Source organism: Phascolarctos cinereus, unplaced genomic scaffold (genome assembly GCF_003287225.1).
Source record: "Phascolarctos cinereus isolate Bilbo 61053 unplaced genomic scaffold, phaCin_HiC Scaffold_2;HRSCAF=192, whole genome shotgun sequence".
Taxonomy (NCBI): domain Eukaryota; kingdom Metazoa; phylum Chordata; class Mammalia; order Diprotodontia; family Phascolarctidae; genus Phascolarctos; species Phascolarctos cinereus.
This window is the reverse complement of record NW_027555625.1, coordinates 19530856-19544875: the sequence shown is the minus strand read 5'-3', so window position 1 is coordinate 19544875 and position 14020 is coordinate 19530856. Positions and strand designations below refer to the sequence as shown.

The 14020-nt window shown below is 41.3% G+C and overlaps 1 protein-coding gene across 1 annotated transcript in view; it reads left to right on the top strand.

Moving 5' to 3' along the window:
* Positions 1-4380: 4380 nt before the first annotated feature.
* ADAM7 (ADAM metallopeptidase domain 7) overlaps positions 4381-14020 on the top strand; it is a 50346-nt gene continuing 40706 nt past the window's right edge. Inside the window, exons 1-6 of the mRNA XM_078149101.1 lie at positions 4381-4451; positions 7357-7435; positions 9703-9779; positions 11166-11352; positions 12165-12227; positions 13062-13133. Coding sequence (XP_078005227.1) covers positions 4405-4451; positions 7357-7435; positions 9703-9779; positions 11166-11352; positions 12165-12227; positions 13062-13133 — 525 coding nt within the window. The 5' untranslated portion in view covers positions 4381-4404. The remainder of the gene's footprint in view (positions 4452-7356; positions 7436-9702; positions 9780-11165; positions 11353-12164; positions 12228-13061; positions 13134-14020) is intronic.

Below are 14020 nucleotides of genomic sequence, written 5' to 3'. Positions count from 1 at the left end.
ATGGATGGTGTGCTGGCTGGTGGAGAACCTCTGTTGTGTGTGTGTGTTAAGTGTCAGGTCAAAATTAGCACAAGCTGCAGAGAATTGGTTGGTACTGTGTTGCATCTCAGCCTCAGAGGCTGCACTGAATGCACAACCATCTGTGAACAACACTTTACACCAACTCTCTCTCCACTTTTGTCTTCACTTGTAGTCTTTTCAAATTAAATAATTTACCGTCAGTGTGGCAGCTGGCCTTGATGCTGTTTTCATCCTCACTGAAAGCTTCCAACAACATCACTGAAAATATCATGCTAAAAAGTGTGGGAGCAAGCATACAGCCTTGCTTTACTCCACTGGTGACTGGGAAAGTGTGGGAGCATCATACATTATACAGAATCTGTGCAAGCATGATGTCATGGAACTGGTGCACAATGCTGATGAACTCTGGACAACCAAACTTTGCCAAGATCTCCTATAAGCCCACACGATTGACAGTATCAAAGGCCTTGTCAGATCAAGAAACATTGAGTACAGATCTCGGTTCTGCTCCCGGAATTTCTCCAGTGATCAGGCAACAAACACCATAAGAACCATTCCTCTGCTGTTCCTGGCTTTCAGGTAGATGACCATTTTCCAAGTGAAGGATTAGCCTATTAAGGATGACTCTGGCAAGAATCTGCTGGCAGTGACTAAGACAGACTTCCCTATGATTGTCAAAAAGGGCAACCTATTTCCTTTTACTTTCTAGAGATGGACACAGAGGCATCCTTGAACTTTTGGGAGAATAACTTCCTCTTGCCATATAACCCAAAAGACCTCAGTTAGCTTTTGAATGGGCAACAGACCCTCTGCCTTGTAAATCTAAGCTGGAATAGAATCAGCACCAGGTACTTCTCCACATGAGGGGAGCCTAATGACATTCAAAGCCTCTTCTTCAGTTGGAACTTCAGTGAGACTGGAATTTACTTCAACCTGAGATACTGAGACAACAGAATCAGCGTTGGTAGAAGATAGTCTGCTGAGAACATTATGCAAATATTTAGCCCATCTCTCCAGGATTCCATCCTTCTTATTAAATGTGGCTCCATCAGCACTGAGTAGTGTGTCTCAACAACTAGGTCTTTGGGCCATAAATAGCCTTCAGGACATCATAAAAGTGATTTAGATGGTTACTATTAGCATAAAACTGAATTTCATCTGCCTTCTTATAGAGCCAAGAATCCCGCATCTCTCTAAGCTTCACTTCTTTCTTTTGGATGGAGTTAAACACTGCCTTCTTAGAGATGGATGAACTATCCTGCTAGCAAACCCTGTGGAGTTCTCATTTTTCATTTAGTAATTTCTGAATTTCTCCATCATTTTCATCAAGCCAACCCTGATATTTGTGAGTGTTCTAGATGAGATAGAAATAAAAAAGAAAGGTAGTCCTTCATGCTGTAACTGGGGCGAGACAATACATAAAGAAGAATTCCCCCCTGAGGAAAGTAGAAGTGCCCCCACATTCTAAGGGACTTTGGTAGGAGAGATGACAAGGACATGAGGTCCTAAGAATGTGTGGTTAGATCAGATGGCTCTAGCAAAGATATGGTGTGCAAAGCAGCCGGCTAGATGTTAGGACCCCTGTGACTTCCTGAAAGCATCTTAGTTGGTCATTCCCAGGTCATCCAACTCATATGAACAGCTATATCCATTCCTCTGGACAGAGAGCATGGAGGAGTGCAGCTCACCATCATTGTGAAGTAAGACACTGAACTGTAGTTTTTTTAATCATTTCTACTGGGAAGAGGCTTGGGGGAGGGAATGGTAATATTGAGGCAGGAGAGAGGAATGATAAAGTAGCATTGACATACAAATTGGGTGAAAGAGTCACTTCCTGACATTTAATTCTTCTGGGCTTCCAGTATCTGCCTGGGACCTGATTAATACCTGTTCTTATTCAAAAACGAGATGACGTCTGGATGGCCTGGGAATGTAGAGGCAGGAAATGAAACAACCTTGTTGTTTACTCAAGACTAACTGGGAACAGGGCCCTGTAAGATATCATGTACCACCCCTACATGGATGGATTGTCTGAGATTGTCTCAGAGATGGCTGAGATTGTCTACTATAGTAAATCAATGTGAAGAGAGCTAGCAGGACCAACAGAAAAAAAGCAGCATAATGACAATATGGAATGACAGCAGCATCTGTGCAGAACCGGCTCTCCTTATGCATGCCCCAGACACAAGCATCCTCTGCATGGCTGTGCTCCACACTTGGTCATACATGTTCACTATATGTGTGCCCCTCTGTGAGTAGGATGGCAAGTTCAGTATAAGTCAGCAGCATGTGGTGGAAGTTTTCAACTGAAATTGAAATAATGGGCAGCTTTAGGGCAGACCTGGCTTCTCAGATTATTATATTGGAATATTGTGTTGAGTTATAGGCGCTGTGGTTTAAGAAAGACACTGAAAATTAATAAAGACATTCTCTAGACTGAGATAATCTAGAATGGGATAGCCATCATGTTGAGGTGCCTTAACTCCATGGTGTATGACATGATCTGAAGAAGCTGGGAAGGTTTATACTGGAGAAGACTCCAGGTTGACATGGTGGTTGTCTTTAAGTGTCTCCTCTGCTTGGCCTGGGGAGGGCAGGTAAGAGCCAGAGTAATGGGGAGAAATTGTGAAGAGGCAGAATTTATCTTGTTGTTGGGTAGGATGCCCCCAAATTTAGAGCTGTCCAAATGCAGAATGTGCTGCCTGGAGAGGTGAGGCCTTCTCCATCCTTTGATGTGTTTGAGTAAAGCCTAGATGACAACTTATCAGATATGTAATCGGGGATTCCTTTTTAGTGTGAATTTTATTTGACTGCAATTTTCCAATTTTGTCATTCTCTATGAGTACCCAGCCACATCTTCATATGTGTTAGCCCCTCCACCGATATTCCCTAGGAATTTCCTTTGCTGTGACTTATATTGTATATTTTTGTGAGAATTGGTATCTCAGGTTTATGGTGTGAAAGAGAAGGGGAATTTGTTACTATTTTTCTTGCAATATTATTTCATTAAGTATCTTACACGATGTCCTCTAACTAGAAAAAAAGCAAATGTATTAGACAACCCCCTTGTCATTCCTTTCGTAAGACATTCCATCTCCAGGGCATTTTCAGTGGCTGTCCCAAATTCTTTGGATCCTCTCCACCTCTAGACTTCCCCGCTAAAGTCCCATCTTCTACAGGGAACCTTTTCTAATCCACTCAATCATTCCTACTGCTTTCACTCTGTTGGTTATCTCCACCTTATCCTGTACATAGCTTGTTTGCACATATATGATTTCATGTTTTCTGCCACATTGAACTGTGAGCTCCTTGAAAGCAGTAACTCTCTTTTGTCTTTCTTTGTATCCCTGGAGCCGCACAGTGCCTGCTATATTATGAGAGCATAATAAATGCTTATTGACCAACTGATTGAGACTGGGCTTATCAGTGATGAGACTAAGTGAATTCCCTTGAAGGAACTGAGGCTTAGAGAAGTTCAGTGACTTGCCCAGAGCCATAGGGCTATTAAGTATGTGAGCTGGATTTGAATTCAGGTTGTCCTGGCTCCAAGTCACTATGTCTATATTCATTATGCTCTGAAACTGCCACAGATTTAGACTTTAAAGATTCTTTGTAGTCATTGAGCACCTACTATAGATGATGGATTTGAGGCCCAGGCAGGTTAATTGATTTGTCCAAGATCACATAACACACAGCTAATAAGTTACAAAGCCAGGATTTGAAACCTAGGTCCTCTAATACAAATCTAATGCTTTCTCCTGCTGTACCACTCTCTCACTAAAGTCATGTTTGAGCATTGTGAACACTGTGCTTGTCAAAGGAAATTGTTGCACTAATCTGTCCTTTATTTTAATAACAAAAACTCTTTTCTGTATTGTCAGGGTAAGAGCCAGAGAGGTGAGAGATCACTCAAAGGATATCAATGTCTTTTGTCATGTAAGAGACTGACATGCAGGCTATACCAGGAGCTTAGGACAGCTTAGGTTACCAACTGTTCCTTTCCTCACCATCACTGTCTCACAGATCTTCCTTGGTATCCTCATGTGTTCCATAGTTTTCTTTCTCAGTCAGAGTGATTACTTTTGTTTTCCTTTTTATTATAATGAAATGAGAAGAGTTCACTCTCTCTTTCCTTTTTATAGTACTTACCTTGGAGAGTTCATGCCCTGAAATTTGAGTAGCATTTGGTCTCAAATGATCTATGTAAAGTTATAGAAGAGAAAGAAAAGACATAAGGAAAACTGAATTAATTTCACCAAATTTTAATTAAGTGCTTACCACTTGTAAGTCACTCGGTAGGTGCAGATTGTCCTAATTACCATGAAGTAATTGGAATACCTATTTTTCTTCCAGGAAAAATATGATGCGGAAGTCTTCTATGAGATGATTCTTCATGGTAAACAAATGGTGCTTCATCTGAGAAAGACAGAGTGAGTGGCAGAATATTGAAGATGATAAGGATGCTTACATGGGATTATCCAAATTTTGCTGAATGTCTCTCCGGCAAACAAATATCCCAAATCTTCCTTTCTATTAGGAAAATTTTCTTTGTTGTTGATTCAGAGATTTGTAGAATCTCACGTTACCAGTTATCCAGTCTGATCTGTGTGTGGCCAGTCTTGTGCTCTATATCAGACCAGGTTGGACTTGAAAACCTCAGCAGTTGTAGGGGATGGGGGTACCCTGTAGGTCCTATAGCATCCAATTCTATTTCTGGAGTGCTCTAATTAATAGAAAGGTTTTCCTGGCATCAAGTGTCCATTTCCATCTTTGCAATTCCCTCTTTCTCCCCCAGTGATCACCATTGCTTTTACTTCTTCCTTCTAAGGCCAATTAATCAACCAAGAAGCATTTCAGGATTAGAGATCATAAAGCTGTTGATCCAGGGCTAGAAGGGGCCTTAGAGGCCATTGAATCCAGTCTACACTGGAGGTGCAGAAGACTTCATTGTCTACTCAAGGTCACACAGCTAAGGTAGGATTTAGAGCTAGGTCCTTCTGACTACAAGTCCAGTACTCTATCCCCCATGCTGCAAGGCCCCTTTAAGTATCTACTACATGGCATTGAAGATACAAAGAAAAAAAATAGTGTTCTCTCCCTTAAATAGCTTACATGTATTCAACTGGGAAAAAATGATATGTACACATAGAAATAAATAGAATATATAGAAAAGTGATGGGGAGGACATTCACATCTAGATGAATCTGGAAGGGTGTTGCATAGGAAATGAATCTAGAGCTAAGCTTTGAAGGGATCTAGGGATTCTGAAAAGCTGAGGAGAGGAACATGTTCCAGACATGGAGGAAAACCTGCACAAAGACAGAAGAAGAGATTGAACGTCATGAATGATGAACAGAACAGTTTGACTAAAATCTAGAATGAGTGGCAAGAGGTAATGTGTAATATGTTAGCAAGGCAGGGCAAAACCAGGGTGTGAAGGGTTTGGGATGTTGATCGGAGAGATTTGGTTTTGACTCCAAAAGCAAAAGGGAGGCATTGCAGGTTTTTGAGCAGGGGACTGACAAAGTCGGACGTCTGCTTTAGAGATATCACTTCCACAGCTGTGCGGAGAATGGATCTGCAAGGGAAGAGGTGAAGAGGAGGAGAGAATCACATGGCTTATACCACACATTCTAGAAGACACACAGATAAGAACAAGGCAGTGTCTTACATAGAAAACACACTTGAGAGGTAAAGAGCAAAGTTCTAGGTTATGTTCAGATCAAAAGAGAAAAGGTCGCTATTGATGGGTAGCCAGGAAGACTTCACAGGGGAGGTATTTGTGTCAGGCCTTAAATAACATGCAGGGACATAATAGCAAAAAAGGAAGAGAGGATATTCCCAAAGGTAGGATCAGACAATATCATAGATCTAGATCTGGAATAGACTTTGGGTCTATTCCTCATCATTTTAAAGATGAGGAAACCGAGGCCCAGGGAGTTAAATTACTTTCAAGTGTCCAAGGCAGGGTTTGAACTCATCTCCCTGACTCCAAGTCTAGTGTATGCTAGTGTGTGAGTAAAGGAATGGAGACAAGAGAATGCAATTTATGTTCCCGAAAAGCCACCTAGTTTGACTGGAACCTAGGGAGAGAGAGAGAGAGAGAGAGAGAGAGAGAGAGAGAGAGAGAGAGAGAGAGAGAGGAGATTAGCCCCAAAAGATTGTATATCCACACACCCCAACCTGAACTCATCCTCTCTCTCTCTCTCTCTCTCCTCTCTCTCTCTCTCTCTCTCTCTCTCTCTCTCTCTCTCTTTTAGGCAATAGGGGTTTAGTGACTTGCCCAGGGTCACACAGCTAGTAAGTGTCAAGTGTTTGGTCTGAGGTTGGATTTGAACTCAGGTCCTCCTGACTTCAGGGCCGGTGCTCTATCCACTGCACCACCTAGCTGCCCCAATGGACTCATCCTCTTAGTAATAGGTAACATTTACATAGGGACTACTATATACCAGGCACTATTCCAAGCACTTCACAAATGTCTCATATGAGTCTCACAACAACCCTGGGAGGCAGGTGTCATTTTACAGATGAGGAAACTAAAGCAAACAGAGATTAAATGACTTGCACAAGGTCACACAGGTGGCAAGTCTCTGAGGCTGCATTTGAACTCATATCTTCCTGACTCTAGGCCCAGTGCTCTATCTGCTGTGCCACCTGACTGCTGACAAACCTTCCTTCCATAATCTTGTCTCCTTCCCTCCCTTCCAATCTTCTCCCTTTTTCTTGTAGGCACTGCCATCTGCTTAGGCACGCAGATGAAAAACCTCAATCGTGTGTCATTTTTGCCTCTCTCTTATCTCCTATTTCTAAACCATTGCTATATCTTGTCAATACTTCCCCTTCCTCATCCCTTTTATCTGTCCCCTCTTTTCCACTCTCATGATCATCAGCCCACCATGAGCTCTTGCAACAGAGTCTATTGATGGAACTACTCTAATTGTCTCCCAATACCGGGAGGTTTCCTTCCTAGTTCTGCCAGAATCAATGTCCCCCTGATACTTACATTACTCTCTCACATGTTACAAATCAGGCCCTTCCACCAGATCAGATTCAGGCATTATTATCCCCATTTTAAAGATTAGTTAATTGAGGTTCCAAGATGATGTTACCTAACCATCAAATTACAGGCTCCTCAGCCAATCACTTATACTTTCATCTCTTGAGAAGATTAGTCTACTTAAACTGCTCTTAAAACATTATGAGTTTCAGCATCCTCTCTGACAGGAAGAAAAAGGACTTCACAAAGTATTGAGAACAGATGGGGGAATACTCCCATGAAAGCCTTTCTTGTTGGTATTATAACAAGGAGTAATTATCTTTTTGTTCTCTTTTCAGGGACCTTTTATCCCCAAACTACAGTGAAACACATTACTCCCAAGGAGGGGAGGAGATCACCATGAATCCTCAGTTCATGGTAGGAGACACAGTGTGGGGGTAGAGTGTGTTATACTGGACCTGGTGAATTTGAATCTCATCTCCGATATTGGCCAGTTTTCTCCTTTTGGTTGTGTCATGGGTGAAATTCAACAAAGGTAGACTGAGGCAATTTACTTCAAGAAATAAAATAGTTTATTAACAGGGCACAAACCTGTTAATAAGGCAGGTTGATGGCTGCCTCAGTTTTAAGACAAAGAATTGTAGCTGCACCTCATTTTTATAAACATAGACCAAAGAACAAAGTAGGTGAAGGAAATAATGCAATTTAAGATTGGCAGTATCATGGGGGTGAGGGCATCAAGATTGGTTACTTTATTTTTTTTGTCTTGTTTTGTTTTTTGCTAGGCAATGAGGTTAATGCTTGCCCAGGGTCACACAGCTAGTATTGTGTGTCTGAGGCCAGATTTGAACTCAGGTTCTCCTGACTCCAGGGCCTGTACTCTATTTACTATGCCACCTAGCTGCAGCATGGATTGGTAACTTTAAAGGAAGTCATTTACACTCACTTGTGGGACCAAGACCCTCCCTGTCTTAGAGGAATGTTTTATGAATAGAAGGGACCCAGCTGCATCCTCAGAGTGCTTGAGAGTAGTCGATTCACTGGTGCCTGGGAATGAAATGAGACCAACTTTAATCAGACAATGGGACCAGATGTGGGACTAGATCAGCTTGTATGTCCTCAAGGATGACATACTCATGTCATGGAATTTCTTAGGACATGAAATTATGAGGGATAACAAGTTTCCTGGGCACAAAGTAATTTGCAGGTGGTGCTGTGATAATAATTCCTTTGAATTAAAGTGTTTTATGAGAGTCTTGAACCTCTAAACCTAGCTCAGAGTTTTTCTTTAAAAGTCATCAATAGGGAGAATAAACTTTTGTCTCTATGAAAAAGAGAGACAACTTTTTTATTTTTTTTATTTTTTAATTTTTTTCTTAAGGAAGACAACTTTTGAACTCATGAGCTTCTTTACTCAGGGACAAAGAAAAGGCTTGGGATTTTATACAAAAAACAGAATAAGGTTATAGCATAGAATAAATTGTGAAATGGAATCACATATGAAATACAGAATCAATATTTGGTTTCTCAGGCAAGAAAATTATCCTACCAAACTTTTAGTTTCTGCATCACAGAAGGGTAGACCATGATAACTGTACGGATTATTTCAGTTAGGCACCAACATTTTATTAATTGTCTGATGAGTGTCATTGTGCTAAATGCCTAGGATATGAAGAAAAAAGGGCTTTTCCCTCGAGGATCTTCTATTCTCTTGAGTTTTTGTGTGACAAATTCTTTGTAATATTCAAAGTTAGAAAAATTTGCAGAGTTAATTATTATGAAAACATGCTCGGTTAATAACGTTAGGGTAGCAAAAAAAAAAAAGAGGTTTCAACTCATTCTCCTGTGAAATCATCAGTCCCTGATGCCATCTTCAGGTTCTTTCCTCTGAACCCAAAAGCTTTATCTAGACCAGTGGTGGGGAACCTGTGGCCTCGAGGCCACTTGTGAAGGTTAGATACAGTCAAGAGGAAACACTTGAGGACCTAGAGGGCTACATATGACCCACCCTATACAACCACCCCAAATGACCAAACTCCACTGCTTTCTCTTCTCTAAAAGAAAGATTTTGGAGTGGATGCTCCAAGGAGGCAGCCCTGGCATAGGGGAAAGAACCTTGACACTGGAGTCACAGGACCCAGGTGCAATCTCTCTGCCTTTGATGATGATTACCTGTGTGACCTTGGCCAAGTCATTTAACTGAACTAGGTCTCAGTTTCCTCATCTGTAAAAGAAGGGATTGGACAATTTGACCTTTAAAAAGTTTATTACATATTGAAATCTATGATCCTGTGAAATTGCAATCACAAAGATAAAGTTAATTCAGAATCCAAGGCTGTGGGGCAGCTAGGTGGTGCAGTGGATAGAGCACCGGCCTTGTATTCAGGAGGACCTGAGTTCAGATTCGGCGTCACACGCATAACACTTACTAGCTGTGTGACCCTGGGCAAGTCACTTAACCCCATTGCCTAGCCAACAAAACAAAACAAACAAACAAAAAAACAACAATCCAAGGCTGGTTTATGCTACATGTAAAATTAGCAGGTATTTGTTACTATCATTGTGATTGAGTAAAGTTGAATTGAAATGTGGCCAAGAAAACCTTGTATATAATATTATAATATTTCTCTCCCTCTCTCTCTCTCTCTCTCCGTCTCTCTCTTTCTCTCTGTCATCTCTGGTAGGATCACTGTTATTACCAAGGGCATATTCTTCATGAAAAGGACTCTGCTGCTAGCATTAGTACTTGTGATGGCTTGAGGTAAGAACCAGATCTTCAATACTCCCTCTGGTGAATAAGCATACTTGATAACAAATAGTGAATCTGTTTGACATCTGATGGACCGGAGTGTGTTTAATATCCAATTAGAATAGACTACCTTGATTTGTGGGGGTGGGATAGTTCTGGTCTCTTATGGTTCCTGGAAATACAGACATTTCAGGAAAAAAAATCAATAAATTGATGTGTTATTCCTGGACACCATACCAGCACTATAGTAATGATTCATGGGCCTCCTTTATTCACCAATCTGTGAAAGTGAAAGGTTGATGCTATAGAGATAATGAGCATAGCCTGGTTTTGTAAAACTTGAGAAAACAAAGTTGAAGGGGGGAAAAAAAGCATTTTTCAGCAAGAGGCTGTAGATTGTCAGAGCTAGAAGGGATATGAAAGTTTTATAGGGAAACTTAGATCCAAAAAAGGGAAGTGACTCACCCAAGAACCCATGATAAGTAGAGGCTCAGCTGGAACTTGGACTCAATGCTTCTGACTCCCAGTATGGCACTCTTTCCACTATACGTATTACCTCTCAGCTCCTTCTTAAAGGGCACACTGAATTCAACTATCAAATGTCTTTGCCTTTGGGGAAGGAAAACCAGTCATCTGGGTCCCAAACTTACACTTGGCTTTAAGTTCTCATCATATAGAACCAAGGTACCAGTGGGTGCTATTGTGATTTTGAGAGGAAAGAAGGTACTAAAAAAGATGGCAAGAAAGGAATGTGATGTGATGAAAAGACTCTACTATCTAGTCACCTGTGTGACCTTCAGGAAGTTATTTAGCTACTCTGGGCCTCAGTTTCCTCATCTGTAAAATGAGAGGGTTAGATGGCATGATTTGCCAAATAAATTCTTTCTAGCTCTAAATTTATGTTCCTATGAATGGTAGGAAGTTAGAGCTGGGCATTCGGGATTTCCTTTTCTTCTTCTGTGGTCACTTCATGTTGTGCCAGAGAAAAGACAGAATTAGGGGTGGCATCCAGGCTTCCGCCATTGAGCCTTCAGAAAGAACTGACTCAGCATCCTGGCCTGGCTGGGAGTTGGTTTTTTTTTTTTAAGAAGAACATTATTTCTGAGGCATCTAGGTGGTACTGGCACCTGAAGTCAGGAGGACCTGAGTTCAAATCCGGCCTCAGACACTTACTAGCTGTGTGACCCTGGGCTAGTCACTTAACCCTGATGCCTCATTTAAAAAAAAAAAACACGTTTCCCACATCTTCCCTACTCAACTACTGCATCTGGAGTCATAGTTTCCCCATGTTATTACATATGATTCCTTTTGAGTTGAAGCAATCAGAACTCCACGAATAGAATATGGTCACCTGTCCACAATCCCTAGGCAGACAGTCCGCATTCTCATGCTCCACAGGGGATACTTCAGGAAGCATGATCAAAGGTATCTCATCGAACCTCTAGAGCACTCTGATCAGGGAGAGCACGCCATCTTCAAATATGACCACAAGACCCAAGACACAAGCAATGGGAGCTGTGTGGTGGACAACTTCTCCAAGGCAGATGCCATCACTCAGGCCCCCAGGTCTGGCCTCAGTTTAGAAGTGAGTAGGCTTCTTAGCTTTTTATTTGTTTGCTTGTTTTGCTAATTCACAACACTTAGCACAGTGCCTGGCATATAGTAGACACTAAATTGTTGTTATCAACTTTCATGGTGGAAAATTATGTGTTTTATACCACAATCCAGAGAAATAAGGTGAAATACGATGGGGGGGAGAGAAAAAGACAGACAGAGAGAGACAGAGAGACAGAGAGAGAGACAGAGGGAGACAATGACAGAGACAGACAGACACACAGAGAGACAGAGAGATAGAGAGGAGCAAGACAGAAACAAGAGAGAGAGAAAGAAGAGAGAAGCAGGGAAAGACAAAGAGAAATAGATGAAGAGAGAGAAAGGGATAGACAAAAGGAATAAGAGAGAAAAAGAGAGAGGAGAGAGTGGTAAGAGGTAAGAAAACAATTGAATAAGAGCAACGGAGGAAAAAGCTAAAGATAAGAGAAAGTGAAAACCAGGAGAATGAGGAGAGAGATAAAAAGAAAAATAGGTAAGACTGAGGGAGAGGGAGATAGACAGGAGAGAAAAAAGTATAGTAAGGAGACAAAGAGAGAGAGACAGAGACAGAGACAGACAGACAGAAAAAAGAGACAGAGAAAGAGATATGAAGAGTCAGAAAAGAGTTGCATTTGTATTGTAGGTATTACTCTTAACTTCTTTAGCCAAGCCCCTCTCAGATTCCATTGCTTTATCTATGAAGTATTAATTAACAGATCTCTCCATATTGTTGTGGGATTATTCAGATGAAAGTCATTGGCAAGAAGGGCCATATTAACAGTTTCCTTTTAATCTGCCCCAAAGATGCAAATGTACTTAAAAGAAAAGAAGTATATTGAACTCTTCATTGTTGCTGATCATGCCTTGGTAAGTTTCCAGAGGAATGGCCTTCGGTCATCCAAAAGTTCAATAAATGCCCTTTTACCTCTTGGAGATGGTACAGGGTCCTGGAGTGGGTTACCTTGGAGCTTTATCTGAAGGGCTCCAACCTGAGCTCCACTGAGACGGTCTCTGCAATGGGTGTTGAATCTGTTTTTAGGGCTCTGTAGTACTGTAGGATTAGGAGCTGGAACAATAATGAAAAATAACAATGCACTTATGGAGGATTGTGAGTTTTACAAAGTGCTCTTACAACACTGAGAACACTGGCCACCCAGGTAGAAGCAATGTCAGTCAGTAATGAGGTCAGACACTGTTGCAGAGGAGTGAGAAGGGTGTGGGAGTTAAGAAACTAGAAGTAACAAATAGTCCTCCTCTGCCCCTCCCCTTGGACTTTGCTAAGAGATGAGAGACCTATGCACTATGGCACCACCTAGCTGCCCCAGGAATTTAAACTAGAATTTAAATAGCTGTAAATTCATGTTGTAGAAGGATTCTTTTTCAAATATACATAGCATTATGTGATGTTTAAGGAGCCGATGACTCTTTCATTCCTGACTCTAGGACCAGACTTTCTTCACGAACTGACTAAAAGTCATGATAAAAGGAAGAAAAAGACCTTTTTTTTTCTTCCATGATTGCTTTCGAATCTTTTCTTAGCTATAGGCATGAATGGAACGTTACCTGCCTCAATGGAGGAAACACCCACATTGATAAGGTCCCAGAGCCACTGTTGTATTGGGTCATCTCAGAATTTATAAGCTCTTTTCTAGAGCTTTTCTCTTTGTGTCTAACAGAGGCTTCCCAAAATTGTATTTCCAGTACCGAAGACATAACCATGTGCAGAAATGGCTGCGTACCCGGATTTTCAGCATGGTCAATTTTGTCAACATGGTAAGATGCATTGCAGTCTGACAGAAGTTCAAGTGCCACTGGACAGACTTTTCAGCCTAGGTCCTGCATTTTCTCGAGCAGTGCTGAGGAAGGAGCACAAACCACACAAACCGAGACAAATTCTGCTTGTTATTTTTATCATAAGTTATTTATCATAGCTACCTCAGGCAACTCCCTGGGACCAGATGGGTTGCAAATGGGCTTAATAAAGGAATCTTCTATTCCAGGAATCCCCAGGTTTCCAAAATCAAATTCTTCCTTTATTTCCCTACCTAAATGAAAACATGCTGATTCAGAATAGTTTGCCAAGTTCAGTCCTCACAACAGCAAGATGAGGTGTCACAAGTATGATTATCGTAATTTTGTTGTTCAGTCATTTTAGTTTCTTCCTGTCCCCATTTGGGGTTTTCTTGGCAAAGATACTTGAGTGATTTACCATTTCCTTCTCCAGCCCCTTTTACAGAGGAGGAAATTGAGGCAAAGAAGGTTAAGTGACTTGTCCAGGGTCACACAGCTAGGAAGTGTCTGAGGCCAGATTTAAACTCAGATCTTCCTGACTGTAGGCCTGGCACTCTATCCACTGTGCCACCATTACTGAATTTTACAGATGAGGAAATTATTGCTCAATCAATTAATCAACAAGTAATTATTAAGCATGAACAATATGTCCCTCTGATTCACAATTGATCATTTAGCATATATTGATCACCTACTGCATACTAGGCACTGTGACAAAAAAAAACTGGACCAGTGCTTGCCGTCACAGAACTTGAATTCTACTGGGAGAGAGAACATGTACATGTACCAGCTGAAGGAGAATTAATGACTAGATTTGTGATTTCACTGGTTTGGAGGGAACTCCCAGGCAAAGAAAGCTCCTTTACCAG